Source organism: Neolamprologus brichardi, chromosome 13 (assembly GCF_056152115.1).
Source record: "Neolamprologus brichardi isolate AB-2024 chromosome 13, ASM5615211v1, whole genome shotgun sequence".
Taxonomy (NCBI): domain Eukaryota; kingdom Metazoa; phylum Chordata; class Actinopteri; order Cichliformes; family Cichlidae; genus Neolamprologus; species Neolamprologus brichardi.
In genome coordinates this window covers 30,872,354-30,889,673 of record NC_142116.1, presented here as the reverse complement: position 1 = coordinate 30,889,673, position 17,320 = coordinate 30,872,354, and the positions used below count along the sequence as shown (strand labels likewise).

The 17,320-nt window shown below is 39.5% G+C and overlaps 1 protein-coding gene across 2 annotated transcripts in view; it reads left to right on the top strand.

The window, feature by feature from the left end:
- Positions 1 to 17,320, top strand: part of LOC102785259 (receptor-type tyrosine-protein phosphatase gamma-like) — a 327,441-nt gene that overhangs the window by 239,153 nt on the left and 70,968 nt on the right. For both annotated transcript variants that reach the window (XR_015719939.1, XM_087850446.1), the window contains exons 6-7: positions 3,712 to 3,778; positions 7,440 to 7,597. Coding sequence is in view for 1 of the 2 variants with exons in the window: in XM_087850446.1 (XP_087706572.1) it covers positions 3,712 to 3,778; positions 7,440 to 7,597 (225 nt within the window). In the remaining variant the exon portion in view is untranslated. The remainder of the gene's footprint in view (positions 1 to 3,711; positions 3,779 to 7,439; positions 7,598 to 17,320) is intronic.

The window sequence follows — 17,320 nt, the reverse complement described above, 5'->3', positions numbered from 1 at the left end:
GGGGGTTTCTGAATTGCTCTTTGTTTGGTCTCTCACCCAGGACCAATTTGCTATGGGAGACCCTACCAGGGGGCAAAAGCCCCTAGACAACATAGCGTCTGGGAACGCTGGGATACACAAACCCCTCCACCACGATAAGGTAGCGATTTGCGGAGGGGTAAAATTTGATTAGAAAAAATGCACTGCAGGTAAAAACCATGAGCCGTAGTATTGAGTCACAAGAATTAGTTTTACTGCTAAATTCTTGAAAGATAATTCACCAAAGTCAACAGTTATCTGAGCAGCCATCCAGATTCAGTGCAAAATATAGTCTAAGCTGCTAAAATTGTTCTTCATTGAAACAATAAACAAGTTTACTTTAAACAATTTTAAAAAGTGCATTTTATTAGCTGATACTGGAACTATAATTCCAATATTTACATGAGCATCATTAAATCCATATCAATTTTTAATTGTTTAAGAGCTTTCGAGCTAGAATAGTACGTAAAACAGAAGCAGTATGTAAAACAGAAGTATATCTGTGCCACTATGTACATGTCACATAAGCCACTAAAATGTTACTTCTGTGAAGGTCACCAACTTTCAAAATAGATCAACTTGGATGGATTACCGTGAGAGGAATCACTGTAGAAAGAGAGGGAAAAAAATATGAGGACATGTCACATTCAACTGTGGTTTCTTTTTTTTCCTCTAATTTGTCACTGCATCAGCCCGCCTCTGGAGAGAAAAAGGGAGCTTTAGGGATGAATGAAGAGAGAGAGAGAGAGAGAGGTACATAATTTGAAAAGGGAGAAGTGGATGGAAAGAGAAATTGGGAGTAGGACATTGTAATGTAAGGCACTGTGGCTGAGGATTTCAGGGGACGAGCCTGTGGGCCTTCAGAGACAAGAATTAATAATAAATCTCTAATTCCCACTGTCCTCCTTTCTTTTTTTCTTGTCCTAAATGAGTCTGTCTTCCATAGTCTCACTGTGTCTTTATGGTAGCTTTGAATTTATCCACTTTCCCATTCATATAGCCTGTTTCTCTCACCAGGTGTTTACTGTAGTTCCAGTTCTTAACTTGTTCAGTTGTTTGAAATAACTACACAATTTATGTTTTTTGGGTAAGTTTGAGGCTGTCTCACGTTGCCTTACAATTAATTTAGTTTCTTTTCATGGGCTGCACACATATTGAAGTTGTACAGGTTAATGAAAAAAAAAACGTATTAGTGGAATTAGGGGGGATGAGTTCTGCTGGTGGTTTGTGAAGCAGGTGATGTACAACATCTTTAACATGTTTTTGTATAAAAGCCACAATCAAGATGATGATACATTTGTTTTAATTTAGCTATCATGGTTTGGTTGTGCTCAGGAATAACTGAACCCCAATAGAATTTGTAAAGAGAAAGTGTAGGTACTGAGCATCAGGGACAGTTTGGATTGAGGGATTGGGGAGAGCAGCCACCTGATGCTGGTGCCTCCATAAGCAGCTCTGTATAGAAACAAAGAAAAGGAACCAGCATGTAAGGACAGAGCCATGTATGGCATATACCAGTAGTAGATAGAAGAAGTGGCTGATATAGATTAATTCTTCTAATGACTGGACATAGATGGACTGCTCTGCCATGATTAGATCATGGTAATAGGAACAGGTTCCAAGCACAGGATCAATAGAGGTTGGGTTCTACCACAACAGACAAGACCTTGGAAAAGATGCCCCAAAGGTGTTCCCTGGCCAGCTGAGAGATCTTTGCAGCGTGTTACCCAGGAGGTAGCTAGGAAGCGTCCTAATCAGATGCCCCAAACACCTTAAATTGCACCTTTTGACGTAGAGGAGTGGCATCTCTACTCTGAGTCCCTCTTAAATGGCTGAACTCCTCACCAACTCATTTCTGCCGCTTGTATTTGCAACCTCATTTCCGCCTCTACTCAGAGGTTGAAAGGCAAGCCAACACAGTACAAAAGTTCTCTTCTGCCGTGCCCAATCCTAGTTTTAGATCAGCCCTTTGAGTATTTAATTATGTCCTATTTTGGTCTACCGGTTACCTGTAAGTCTGGTAGTCAGTACTTTTTGACTTTGATGTGTCAAGCTATTTGTTATTCAGAGTACTCTACCTGCGTTTTTGTGGGATTTTTCCATATTCTGGCTTCCTCCACTTCCTCCGCTCATCATGCCTGTGTGCCATCCTTGCCTGTCTCCCTGATGGTTTAAGAGACAAAACCTGCGCTTTATGTAAATACAAATGTTTCTTATTTGGTGGAAGCAGTTGAGGGGGAGGGCAAAGGACCCAGAAATTAGGGTAGTTTACAGGCATGTTGAATAACTGAGGCTTTAAAATCCAAGCCAGAAGTCTGAAGCTCTTGAACAGCTGCTGTAGCACCCCTCACTGATCTCTTGAAGTCAAAGGTCAGATTTGTTTAGTCACCCAAGGGCCAGTGTTAAGAGGCTTTTTTTCATTCCAGAAAGTTCAATGTACATGAGTTCAGCGTATCTGTTGTTGAGAATCAGACCATCGCATTGATACGTTCTGAGGTGGGTATTTCATCATGTACACTGGCCATAAACCATGATGATGGTCAGAGGGGTGATAATGATCCATCTCTGCCTGCTTAGTCCTTCGTCTTTCTGTTTGGTGTAGGAGACAGGCTGGCTATGAAACGCAGGTGTTGAGAGAGGTTGGATTGAGAGAGAGACTGTACCGCCATAGGATTTAGTAAAGGGAAAAACTAAAAGAAAATAATCCTATATAACTGAATTATGCTATAATAGTTGTTCACATAAGCATGAACAGATGAAAAACTTAACTGAAGTAAAATTTCATAAAATGAATAAAACATGAAGTCAGGTATATTAATACGTGAATGTTCAAATGTAATCAAATTTTCTATGTTAAGAATACCAGAAAAGAAGAAAACGTGATGAAGTGATTTTAATGAAGTAACCTTTGCCCTAGTATAAAGTGGTTGTATGTTATTGGATGTCCAGAGAAGACAGGAGAGCGAGGGAAGCAAAGGGCAAATGAGTATAAAAGAGGTGCCTGGGAACATTTTTGGGTTATTTCCTCTAGTTCTTGCAATGAGCAGAACACATCATCTGCAGATAGGCCTGGGGGGTCCAAAGTTAGAAATTAGAGTGAGTAGTGTGAGTTCAGATAGAAAAGACCTTAAAGAGGTTGTTAAATGCTGATGTTTATTTCTTCTAATCACACTTATGTTTTTTCCTCTCATCTCCTGTTTGCTCAAAGTTTCTGAGGGGGATTTTTTGTCAATGGCTAGAATTGAATCTTTGATTTACTAAAAAAATCTGTTAACCACTACACCATTGGAGGCACCAGTTTCAGATTGAACTCATCCATCCATCCTCTTTCACTTATCCAATTTGGGGACGTGGGGAGAGAGCCTATCCCAGCTGCCATAGGCTGAATTAAATAAATAAACAAAAATCCATATTGCAATGGAGTTCATCATTGTGGTGAAATTAGTGAGAAGTGCACTGCACAGAATACAGCAAAATTTAGCAAAAACAAATGTGTAAAACTGAATAATGTTAAACTGTTGTTGTCCTTCATGGATTTATGAAACAGAAGCAGAATTTAATGTTGTAGACCTTCACACTGTAGACTATTTTTTAAAATTATTTTATAAACATTTAAATGTATAATTTACAAAGCTTATGTTTTCAGTATTTGTTTTTCACAATTAATAAATATCTTTATTTTTTCTTCCTTAGGTGGGAGGAAGGGACAATCCTGCCGTTGACCCCATAATCCATGGCCTAAAGGGTGTGGTCCATCATGGTGAGTGGCAGGTCCAGTTAGTGCTGAGAGAGGAAGGACTTCAATAGTGTAGATTTCCCCTAATATATAAAATCAAGAGAAAACATATTTTTGAAATCCGTATAACATATTTTTTAAACTAAAAACAATTCTGAGGATAAGGATAACATTATGACCACTAACAGGTGAGGCGAATCACACACTTCATCAGGGCACCTGTTAGTGGGTGGGATATATTTGTGAGCAAGTGAATATTGTGTCCTTGAAGTGAATGCATTAGAACAGGAAGAACTGGCAACCATACAGATTTTAGTAAGTCTGACAAAAGGATGAAATGCAGTTGTGGGGTGTTCCTGGTTTGTAGGGGTCACCATATATCGAAAGTGGTCCGAAGAAAGGAACAGTGGTAAAACAGTGACAGAGTCATGGGTGGCTAAGCTGCTAATCTCATAATTCATTGGAAGATAGGCATTGACTTTCCACGGTGTTGAAATATAGACTAAAACATTGGTTGTTTATAGTGCAAAACATAATAAAGGCTTTTAAATTATTTCAAAGCAAAATCATAGCATGTCAGTTATGTAGCATCCAGTGTTAATCAGTTTAGTCCATTTCCATTTTATTCAAATATACTGTAAGGTGAAAATCTTCACCGTTAGAGGATCAGATGATATGCTATGAATAAGCATCCACAAGAGAGAAAGAAATCCCTTTAAACAGGAAGAAATCAGAGGGAACCTCATGCCTTGTTGCATTTTACATGAAAACTCACTGAACAAAGTTGCCTCTGAGTAGGGCTGGGCCATATTATACCGTTCACGGTAATACCAGTACAATGTTAGGCAACGATAAGAAAATGAAATATCGCGATAGAATATGGGTAAAACGCGCATGCGCAGTGCCTTTGTTTTCATACGCACATGGCGGAAAAAATCACAGCGGCAACGGAGAACGAGAAGGGGGAAAGCGGATTGTTGAGTGAAACGGAAGAACCAGAATTAGTTTGTAAAATGGTGCAACTTCAGTGATGTGGAACTGGTTTAGCTTTCGTCCGTCAGATACACAACAAAGCACAGTTTTTGTAGAACGTGCAAGCGGCCGTCGTTATTGCCGTATTTGTCGGACTAAGGTGCTCGTAAATCTGGGAGTAATCTGGGTCCTAAACTCCGCTTCAGGTCCAAAGTCAAACAAACACTGCAGCATCACTGAGAGTTAAAAACTGTCTAAATTCTTTCATCTTTAATAAAATGATCAGCATTGCTGCTTTACCAGGTGTAACTATGAAGTTTAACATCCAGGCATCCATGAAAACAGAATTTATTACATTCAACGGAGTTAGAAGTTAGCAGGAAGTTAGCTCGCTACTTTCGCTAGTTACCTAAGCATGATGTAGCATGTTCTGACTGGGAGATTTCTGAAAAAATTCAAATGCCTGCTCTGCTATCACTTCCAACGTAAATGAAGACAGGAAACTAAACAGGAGTGACGTTATGTAGTGTTACTGAAGTCGGACTAGCTGGTATATAATGATGTCCTACGTGATCGCTAGCAAAACAGCCACGTTAGCATAACATTAGCACAGTGAAGCTGAAGGATGAACACAAACTTTTTTCCACTCGATAAAAGTTAACGTGAGGGTTTCTGGTGGTTAGGGACAAATGCAATTGCATGGCAGGATGCTATAAACCAGGGGTGTCAAACTCAATTGCACAGGGGGCCAAAACTCAAGGCACACTTTAGGTCGCGGGCCAAACAAGATAAACATTTATTGAACACACTAAAACAATGTTTTTTAAACATAAATATGAACTAGAAAAATTTGCATTTCCTGCGAAAATGCAGTGTGGATGCTTTAAAGCTGAAGCTGTCTGCAAAAACTAGCTGAAAAAGCTGAAAAGTTGCAGAAATTGTAAAAACTTTGCAGAAGCAAAGGAACTTTGCCAAAAAGTAATAACTTAGAGGAAACATAATACTTGGCAGAAATACAATAGCATAGCAGAACTTGGCAGAAATATTGTAACTTAGCAGAAACATGATAACTTCTCAAATATACAAGAATTTAGGAGAAATAGTATAAGATAACAGAAAGAATATATTTAGCCAAAAATACTTAAACATTACAGAAACACTATGATTTAGAAAAATAGTACAACATAGCAGAAATACTGTGATTTACCAGAGACACTGTGATGAACTATGAATATTGTAATTTTGAATTAATACTATGTTTTAGCACAAATACTATAATTTGACAGAAATATTATCATTTGGCAGAAATACTATGTTTCAGCACAAATACTCTGGTTTAACACAAATATTATAACATAGCAGAAATACAATTATATAGCAGAAATGCTATATTTAGAAAGAAAAATATAATATAGTAGAAATACTATGTTTTAGCACAAATACTATAATTTGACAGAAATACTGTCATTTGGCAGAAATAACTGCAACTCGGTCGGCATTTGGACCTGCTTCGCTGCCACCGCTGGTTCATGTAGTTCATGGAGTTCATGTATTATTTTGAGTTACTGAGTGACACACTTTATTTCCTTTATTTCCTTTCAGTTAGCAGTCCATGCGTGTCTTTCCTTTTGCTCATTATTCAGTAAAACAAGAAACTTGCAAGTGATTGTTGACTGTTCGTTCTCATCCTGACCGGATGAGCCCATGATGGTAACAAGCTCCAACCTCCTCTGAGCCTTCCTTCAAAACATAAGCCTTTCCAGACTGATAGATTCTCAGTTGTTTCTTTAGATTGTGGCATGGTGTGTTGCTTTTTGACATCTTTTAGCCTCCTTCACATTGTCAAACAGATCCTGAGTGATGCGTTGATTCAACAGGTCTGCCAGTGATCAAGCCTGAGTGAAACTGAACTCAACATTCCAACAAATTAATCACAGTTACTTCATGATTTAACAAGAGGGGCAATTACTTGTCCACACAGGCCCAGGTGGGTTTGGATAATGAATGAAATCATCATTTTGAAAATGCACTCTGTGTTTACCTTCCCTTTGGTTTCACCTTCCCTGCTGTTATCTTTGTCTAATAGTCAAATTAGTTTGATGATCTGAAACATGTAACTTCTACAAACATTAAATATAAATAAATAACCTGACAAAAGAGAACCACATGGTCCTCCCCCCACAACTCACATTTCTCATCATTCCTGGATATCATTGCTATAATGAACCTTTCCATCTGTAAACCTGCAAAGACACTGGGTCCCTGTGTTTGCTATTAGAGCCTTTCATTCAGCCTTTTGATTTCACATTGATGGTGCAGACACATTCACTGGCTACCTTGCAACAAACTGCAAGGCGGTTTGTAAAAGAAGCACAGGTGTCTTTTTTGTTATGGTGTCTTCTGCCAACATTTTTCTTCTTTTTTTTCATCATCTTCAAAGCTTTTTTACCCACCCATGTTCTTGGGCGTTTTGTTAAAGAGTGAAACACTAAGTTATGTCAAAGTTGACAATGTTACTTCAAGGCTGACAATCATATGTTGTTTTCTCTGTCATCTCTTGGGGATGCTAAATTATGAAAGCACAAATCAAAGGAAATCAAGACATTAAACCCAAGTCTGAACCCTTGCCACTTCAATTTGCAGGGAAATAAAGCTTGTTATATAGATTGTATTGCATTGATTGAAACTATTTGTCCTGCTATCTTTCAAACAGAAAAGGAGACCTTTCTGGAGCCATTTGTGCTTAAGGACCTGCTGCCATCCTCGCTGGGAAGTTATTATCGTTACACTGGCTCTTTGACCACTCCACCCTGCAGCAAGGTGGTAGAGTGGATCATTTTCAGCAGTCCTGTCTACTTCTCTTACAAACAGGTAAGAAGCATGCCAGTAATACAGCTGTGTCAACTTGTTTCCTTAGTTATATAAGAATAACACCACTCATTTAAACATATTTAAAACCTTATTTTTATTCTATGTTAATGCTGAAGTTAATTAACCACAACTTATTTTATAAAATGTAAAGAACTCCCCTCTCTCCTCTGCTGGCGGTCTATCCCTTAAGCTCGGGTTCTCTACTACGGGCCTGTGAGCATGAGGGTCCTCGTGTCCCCTTTTCCTGATGTTGCTGTCATTTGCTATGGCTACGTCTAACACTATGGCCGTTCCTCTCCTCCACCCCTACTATGTCCGGTTGGTTAGCCATCATCAGTTTGTCCGTCTGTATCTGGAAGTCCCACAGGATTTTAGCACAGTCATTCTTGACCACCCTAGTGGGTGTCTCCCATTTTGGCTGCTCTTGCTCCTCTTTCTTGGGTTTCTGCTGTCTGAGGTTCACTGAGCATGTGGTCAGTTGTCTGATGTACTCGTGGATGTTCATTGTCTTATCCTGGACATGGTTATAGCGTACAGATTCAGTGTGCTGGATTTGGGGTGAAATCCTCTGTGAATGGTCAGGAGCTTGTTATCCCAGCAGGGTAACAAGCTCCTGTTATATTAATATATAAAACAGGTCTGATATAGGTTCTGTCCTGCACTAGGACTTCTACAGTTCTGATGCGCTCATCTGGGCTCTTTAGGAGTGTTACTTTTCTACAGGCCAGACAGTTCAGGAGGTCGACCCAGAGGTCGACCGTGGAGCCAGCGGTGGCGGCGAAGCAGGTCCAAATGCCGACCGAATGGGATGCAGCTGCAGGCACATAACTACAAATCGTCAGGCAGTTTTGCAGGCACTGGGCACAATGTACGGGGCTTGGTAGAGACAGGACCAGGTGAGTTAGGACCAGGAAGTGCAGTGACCTCTGGTGGAATGGCAGCCACAGGCAGTGAGTCTGTTGATGGCGGCACTGCGGGCGACGACATAGAAATTGCTGATGGTAGAGTAGGAGGTTACTATTATGTTACTATTAACCATAGCAGGCCTCAGTAAAAGGTCAATTAACTTTTATAGAGGAAAAAGCCAAAACTTTAACAATATCTATGAATAACAGGGGAATGGTAGACTTGTCGCATTCAAAATAGAGATATGTAATAACAAACACTGGTCCGCGTCAATAATTTAGAAAAGTAGAATATAACCGACAGGGGCATGTGATAGGACGTGGCACTGCAAGAGAACAAGAGCAAAGTACAGAAAGAAACCTATTGTGTTTAGTTTTGATAAATTCAGATTAAAATGTACCATTACACTCAGAGGATCAATATGAAATCAAAATATATGCAAAGTCTGTATGAAGCACATGACTGATAACTGTCCTGTCCTGAGCTTTTGTTTTTACAGCACCCACTTGACCACACCAACAGTTTTTCGCCACCAAAGGGGTAATTGCAAATATTCGAGGGAGGAATATCACCAAAAGTGGGAAAGGTAAGATGGGGGTGATAACACCATAAATATCACCTATGATCAAATTCTTAAAATTTGACACCAATCATAAAATTCTCCAAAATTTAGAGACAGAATGGAGATCTAGATAAACATAATGTAGCACATGAGGATGAAGCGTTGGAATCTATAATATAACAACAGTCAGTAAAAAGCTGACCATGTTGATTATGGTTATTCCAGTGTGCAGAGATTGGCTATTCTGACCAGGAAATGTTATAAACAGAATTGTCGGAACAATCTGCGTCAAAAGTTACCTTTGACAGTCCAGACTGGGATGGCGTTGGACGTCCTCAGGGTGGAAAAGGGTTGGTGTGACCAAGGTGTGGTTTGGCTTGTTGTATGTATATTTCAAAATGATACAGCTCTGGTAGGACCAGTTACCAGGCCATGGAAGGAGGACAGACTTTATTAAATGAGGAGACGGAATTTTCTGGGATTGATGATCCTCTGGGTAAGTGGTTGACTAAAGCATGCATAAAATAATCATTTTGTTATTGATTGGTAATAGATTGGTAATAGGTCACATTCACAGCTGTATTGACTTGTTGTGGACGTAGTCTACGTCATGTTTAAGCACTCTAACAGATTGAAAATAGTGACATCAAGGGAAGAATATGCAGCGCTGCACTATCAGGTGCCAGTGACGGTGGGGCTCAGTGATGAATCAGGTGAGCTGGATTCATGGCTGAATAAGGACATAGATTCCCCTGCTGTGGTCAGTGAGGGAAAAACGGTGGAAAAAAAAAGAAAAATGGCGTTTCAAATGTTCATATTAATACAGATTTTGTTTCTAGGCAGTTCTGTGGACGCAGGCTCTGGGCGGAGTCTGTACGGTGTGAGCCATACAGACTGGACTCAGAGCAGATTTAACACAGAAGTGGAGCGTACATGACAAGATTTTATTACAATAAGTGAAACTGAAACAGGGTTCATACGCCTTTTTCAGGGTCAAATTCAAGCAATGCCATGTGAAAATTAAGACAAATCATCCTAGGTGAACTTAAACACCTTTGTTCCCCTTTTGTTAAGACATAGAAAAATGCACCACACAAATACTGCAAAAGGAAACGGTCACCTTACATAGTGTTTAAACTCAAAATGCACATTTCACTTAAAAATTAAGATGTGAAAATGTGAACAAATCAACTTGTTAGAGATATTCTTCTCCTGTTGATAAAAAAAAACTAACAAAAAGAAATAAATAAGTCTTCTCATCAGATATTGATGCTTCTTTCCTGTGTGACAAAAAATAGGAGACAGATGTTTGTTTGTTTTATTGGGAATTAACTTAGCTTCTCAGATGAGAGGTAAAAGGTCTTCAAGCAACTTTAAAAAAATCCAGACGCTTTTCTTCCCAAGCTCCTTAGACTACTGTGGCGAGTAAAAGCCACCGAGTAACCGCTAAGGGCCTCTATACTACTTGTGCAAACTTTCAGGCCCAAAGCTCTCACAGGAATGAGCCCAGAATAAACGGGACAAGAGGGTCAATATCAGTCAGATATGTTAAAATTTATTATTTTAAAAGAACACAAAGGGTTTGCAAAAAAAAAGCCTAAAACATCTAAATGGAAAAGGTCACTAACGACCACAAGATAGTGTTATTGGTGCAACCTGCCAGCAATGCAACTATCACCTGAGGGTTGCTCTACCCCGGTGGTCCCAGATGCTCGTTGCTTTAAAAGAAACAAATCCACCCCAAATAAATACGAGCCCAACAGAACACTTATCGCATGCACTAAGTGTTTTAGTTCAGGCAATAATCGGTGGCACTAAAATCACTCTTAAAACTTATTCACTGCAAATCCACACAGAGCACCTCTAAAAGACCTACGTCCCCTAAGGTAAGAGCCCAGCTCAGGGATTGCACATTGCCCGACTAATATTGCACCAGCCCAGTAAAAATAAAAACAAACCCGGCATAAAAAACAGTTTTAAAAGGTGACCCTACTAAAACCAAAGATGCAACAAAACAGGAGAAGGAGGAAAAAAACAGTGACAAATTCACATGTGCAGCCTGCCCTGCAGGAGGCAATACAATATAAATTAGATTATAGTGCATAAATATACTTTTTTTTAATGTCAAATATATTAAGTTAACATACCTCCAGCAGACAACTGTTTGCTGCACACCTGGCTTATCGTCTAAAATCACTACTAAAAACATAAAATACAATAAACATCAAATGCATTTCAACAAATTTTTAAAAAGCACTAAAAGAAAAACAGCCTGTACCTCGAACCTCTGCTGTAGAGGTTTAAAACAACCGTTTGTGTAGCAGACAATTAAAACTTCTCAGGCTCCTCACCTACTCACACAACCAGCCGCTCCTCAGTGGAAATGAAGAGCACCTGCTGCTACTTCCTCTTTTATACCCTCCATTGTGTCCCCTGGGTCCTAAAGCCTTCCCCATTACACTACAATGACCTGGATGACTGAGAACCTTCACAGACTATAGTTAGTATCTGAAGTCAGTTTTGTTAATGATCTGGCTGAGGCTAGCCTCCAGTGTTGTTCTCCACATCCCCTCCATTGATCTTTTATAGTTCTAGACATTTCAGGTCCACGTGTTAGAGTCATAAGTGTTCCTGTAATCAATCCAGGAGGTGCACATGCTGGTCAGTCTGGTCTTACAGTCTCGAGTGACTGTCCTATCTGCCAGCAGCTGGTGTTTCGCCCCTCTAGTGATTCTGCCAAATTCCTGTCTGTGCCCCACCCATGTACTGGGCAATGTGCCTGTTCATGTTAGACACTATGATGGCTGGCAGGTTCCTTTCATGTTGTGCTGAGTCAGGTAGTTGACTTTGGGATTAGGACTGTCCAGGCTTTCATTAGCCATCCTGGCTGTGTCTCATCTATTAGCATTTTGCTCATTTGTGCTGCCAGACAGTGCAGTTAGCTTTAGCCAGTAGATGTGAATCATGCCAGGGCCTGTTCTGTCCAGCTCTTAGACAAAACTTGCTCTTGGATGTCTGCCACTGTGCTTTAATCTGTTCTTAGGTCCACTAGCCACTGGGCATTGTGGTCCTCTGCTGTATCCTTCTCCCATATGCTCAGTAGAACAGGATTGGTTCATCTCCAGTATTGGTGGGGCTGTTCTCATGTTATTCTCTTGCCATTGACAGTATGTTTTGGATGGTTCCATGGAGAACATCTGGTATAGCATCCTGGCTTCAGTAATTGTGCGTCCCTCCATGGCTATACCTCCCCAGACCATTACTGACCCACCACCAAATCTGTCATGTTGAGTGATGTTGTAGGCAGGGTAACATTTTCCACATCTCCTTGAGACCCTATCACATTTGCCAAGGGTGAACTCATACTCAAACAGGTATGGTACTGGAATTGGCAGGTCCACTACCAAGAAAAATGGTGGTATTAGAAAGTCATGTCCGTGTGCATTTTTATCTGATCTGTTTGCTCAGGTTTTGACAGAGACAGGCAGCTGGTGGTTCTTGATGGGTCGTGGGAGTTCTAAACTTTGAAATAGTAAAACAGCTCAGGAGTGATCATATATATATTGCACACAAGGAACAGAAATCCTACAGAGGATGCCTAGAGAGAAGATGGATTGATAAGAGGCATGGTGGTAAAGTGGTTTGCACTGTCGTCTTGTAGTAAAACGTTTCCTAGATACTCGAAAAGGAAGGTTCCTGCATATCCTGCAGTTTAGATGGCCTGTGTATCCCTGTGAATGTTTCCTTCAGGCATTCCTGTTCCAGAGACAAGCATGTTATATTAATTGGTTATTCTAAATTAGCTGTGGATGCAACGTACATAAAGTGCTTTAAGTGTATAGAATAACATGCTCTGCTTTGAGTGGTCAGTAAGATTAGAAAGGCGCTATATAAAGAAAAGTGCATTATGCCTGCAAGCACAATAATCTGCAATGTAACTACATAGTCTGAAAATAAACAACTTACAATTAATTTACTCTAAGCTACCTGATCTCTTAAAAAAGAAATCATGAAAAGGGTTATAAACTTACACAGTGAAACAGTGGCAAGTCCCATACACACAAAGTTTTCTATCACTGTTTTGAATGGGCAAGACAAGTATGCAATAATCAAGTTTTTTGTTCTAAATATTAATAAATGTTGAATTGATATTGAGCTTTATAAAGGGTAATTACGAGTTATTCTGGGGGGTTTTTTTGTTTGTTTTTTTTAGGATAAAGCATTTAAACTAGTGTTTAACGGTTGAAGATTCAAGATTCAAAGTGTTTATTGTCATGTGTCCAAAGGAAAAGAAGGCATTTCTCTGTGCAATGAAATTCGTTCTTTGCTGTCCACACACAGACGCCGGTTAATATATAAAATAGAAATAAAACATATAAAATACAAATGGTACAAATAAACAAAAGAAGACAATATTAAAGTGTGAAACAGATCTATAAAAGAGCTATGAGCTTAATATGCAGGGTGACTTGAAGTGCAAAAAACTATTATTACAATGCAATGGTTACACAAACCTATATGATAAATCCTAGCAGTTCGAGGTTTGTTTTTAATCACTGTGGCTGTTATTACTCCGTGCTTTAGATAAAAAGTGACCTGAGTGATAATTTTCTCCAATTAAGTTGTAAAACCTAAACACTCTGCTGTCTGAAAATGTGTTAAATAACTCCACTCCTAATTGATCTGTCCTTCCGCTTTTGGTGTAGACTTTATTAAAAGGGAAGATTTGGCCTTAATCATACTGTCAAAGCACCAAATATGAACAGTATGGAAGTAAGCGTTAAATAAAGAGCCCTGATGTTAAACTTGCCCTGTGCCTTCAGCAGTTTATACTTTAAAACTGTCAAAGTTTTTCTTTGGGAAATGCAAAGATAACCATTGTTCAGTTCAACTCAGTGTTATGTGTGATGTTATTTACTACGTCCATCATGTTGTAATTGTGAAGGAAATCTTGTGTAACCAGGCCAGCTTGAGCAGAATAACAGATGCAGTGCACTTAATGGTGTGTGTGTGTGTGTGTGTGTGTGTGTGGTTTTATAGAAAGTACTTTGAGCTCCAAAGTGTTGAGAAAAGTGCTCTATAAATATAACATTGAGTATTTGGTACCACAGATACAGATTGCACACACTCAAAAGTGACACTAATCCTCTGCTAATAAGCTCCCAGAGACTCCTCCTTGAAGTGACCCCTTGATCCCTAATGAGAAGGAAAATCCATCCACCCTAATTATTAAGCCCTGTTACTTAACATAAATAAGAAGGTGATCCAGCATCCAGACTACTGACAGAACAACATTATGTCCATGTTTACAGCAATAACAAACTTTTTTTTCTGGTCCACTTGGTAAAGAAGGTCCTGCAGCAGCTCCACTTCCTGTGTCCTGAGGAAAAATAACCTGACCTTCTGCCACTCCTCATTTCAGTGTCCTCTCTTACTGCCTGGGTGTTTGGTACGCAGGGGACTGCGCAGAGGACAATTAACACTGCCCCAAAAATCCCTGGCTGCCCTCTGCCACCCCTGTAGGCCACTGCCAGGTTCTCCTGTCTCAGGAAAACCAGGGCCGTCACCTGTGACCACTTGCAGCCCGCCGACCACCTGTTTGACCGCCACATTACTTCAGTAAAGCACTTCACAAAATTCCCACCCAAACCTACAGGTTACATAACAGTGCTCAGTACATATTATTTATTTAAAATGTTTGTATATGGAAGGAATATGTTTATTCTATTTTCAAAGGACAACATACCAACAATACGTGTAAGCAGTACAATCAATTTAACACTGCCAATAAAGACATACGTGCTGAAACTTTACTGCACGTAAACATTTGACATGACAGGAAACTCCTGAATACAGCTTTTGTAAGCTACCTCCTGGACTTTCAGTGGCACTTTTCATTTTGTGATTGACTTACGGTTGCTTTGGGCTCAGGTTTTCGAAACGAGGTTCAGCCTGAAGTGAATAAAATCAAAGACCTGTTGAGTTTTGCTTTTTGAAACACTTTCGTTTTGGATGATAGTTGAAGTAGGGTTAGCAAAAAGGGGCAGAGTGGATCGATGCTCAGATACTTACATGACAGCTCACCAAAAATCGTTCCTTTCAAACAGACTGTGTGTGTGTGGACACATGTGTATCGACTCATTTCACAATTGCCCTAAAATTGAGATGTCAACAGAGAAATACTAGTGAGATTAACCTGTGAGTACCAATTCTAAGTAGGATGGGTGAGTTAATGCTTCCACCTGAGATGGTTCAGAACATTTTAACATTTGTAACATGACATTGTAAAATACCTCAGAATAAATACTGATATGGTGATTTTGATTTTCATATAAATATACTTAGGCAATGTCCACACGTACACAGGTATTTTTAAAAATGGAGATTGTTGAGTCTAAACTTAGACCTCGCTGACTCATGAGACTTATTTCCGTGAAGGAAGGAAGCAAGGCAACAGCGGTGTCTCAGAGCACTCTGAATCCTACCACAGACGACCTCGACTCAGGCCTCCGCTTGCCGCCTTTTATTGAAAACAGTTACAGTACACACAAGCACCTCCCATTGTAAAACCCCCCTATGGTTACAAAAGATATGGCATTGTGTGTGTGTGTCTTTCTGTGTGCGTGACTTCCTGATAACAACTGTTTTTAACAACATCCTTGGTCATAAAAAGAGTAGTCTCCCCCACACCCTATATATGGCTCAATTCCTTTGGTTCACCATGCACAACACAAGTGAGGTCATAAAGGGCAGGAAGTTTACTAAACAACAAAACAGAACCTTCACAGGGGATGTGCCTGTAATAAAATACTACAGCCTCCCCCACCATTCGACAGGCTGGAGAGGGGAGCAAAGGAATGTCTTTGATCACACCGTTTGAAACAATGTAGAGATGGTAAGCATAAAAATGACAACATTTAACAATTCACTCTAACAGAGATTTTCCATTTTCGTTTTAAAAAAAAAATCCCATCCACACGTGCAGTTTAAAAAAACAAAACAAAAACGTCTGTCCACATGTAAAGGCTAAAAACAAAATTTTGATCAATCAGAAGTCTAGAAGCCTGGGAGGGAAATAGTGATGGGATTTCCGGCTCTTTTTAGAGAAATGGCTCTTTCGGCTCGGCTCACTAAAAAGAACCAGTTCTTTCGACTCCCAACCGGCTCTTTAGGTTGTTTTGTTGCTTTATTTAATTTATTATTAACAACAATATGAAATTATGCACATAAGGAATTACTAATGTAAAAAAATGTGGTTTTATTTATATATGTTTATATATAAATATATACGGTGGCCCCTAGAGACAAAACACGTACAAACTCCAAAACACATTTCTAGCGTTAACTGAACTTCAAAACAACTACCCAGATCACTTAAATTACACAATTGAAAGCATGTGTGTATTGTTTATACACAAGCACACATATATATTCAAATAATTTTAAAAAAAAGTTCATTTACCTGTTATTACCACACACCAAATCCGGTCGTTGTTACTTCCTGGCTTGTGTAGCCACTAGGTAACAAAAGCTCAACACTGCCCCCTAGCATCCTGGAGCACTTCTGTTGTGTTTTGTACGTGTTTTCGGGTTTGTACGTGCTTTGTCTCTAGGGGCCACCGTAAATATACTTTTATTTATTCACTCCACATAAAATGTAATAAATAAATCATATAATACAAAAATCAACTATTTACATTTCAACTTTTAACTGTTTAAATTTTCAGCTTTTTCCTTTTACAAATTTAAAGTGAAACAACACAAAACACTGCAAACCACAACACAATTAAATGTAAATTAAAATATGAAAACAAAAAGAAGATATACATTCTCTGTCATATGGACCTGCATGAATAAACTTTCTGAATCCTTTATCATCTGCAACTGAAAATAGTTGTGGATGATTACTATACCTTTCTAATGTGAGGTTGTTGTCCCTGGCTCTCTTTCTCTCTCCCTCCCGCTCTGTTCCTGTGTTACTGCGAGTGTAACTACTGCCCCTCCCCCCTCTGCTGAGAGCAAGCACAAGGCTCGCGTGCGGAGTGAAGCGAAAAAAAAAGTGCGAGAGAGAGGGTGAGAGAAGGAAAAAAAAAAAAAAACAAACCACGGCTCCCAATAAGGATCCGGCTCACGTCGTTCATTTCAAAGATCCAGCTCTAAGAGCCGTTTCGTTCGCGAACGACACATCACTAGTGCATTTGTTTTACACGTGCATTAAATTAAAGTTGATTATGTCGATTAAGCATTGTGAGGTG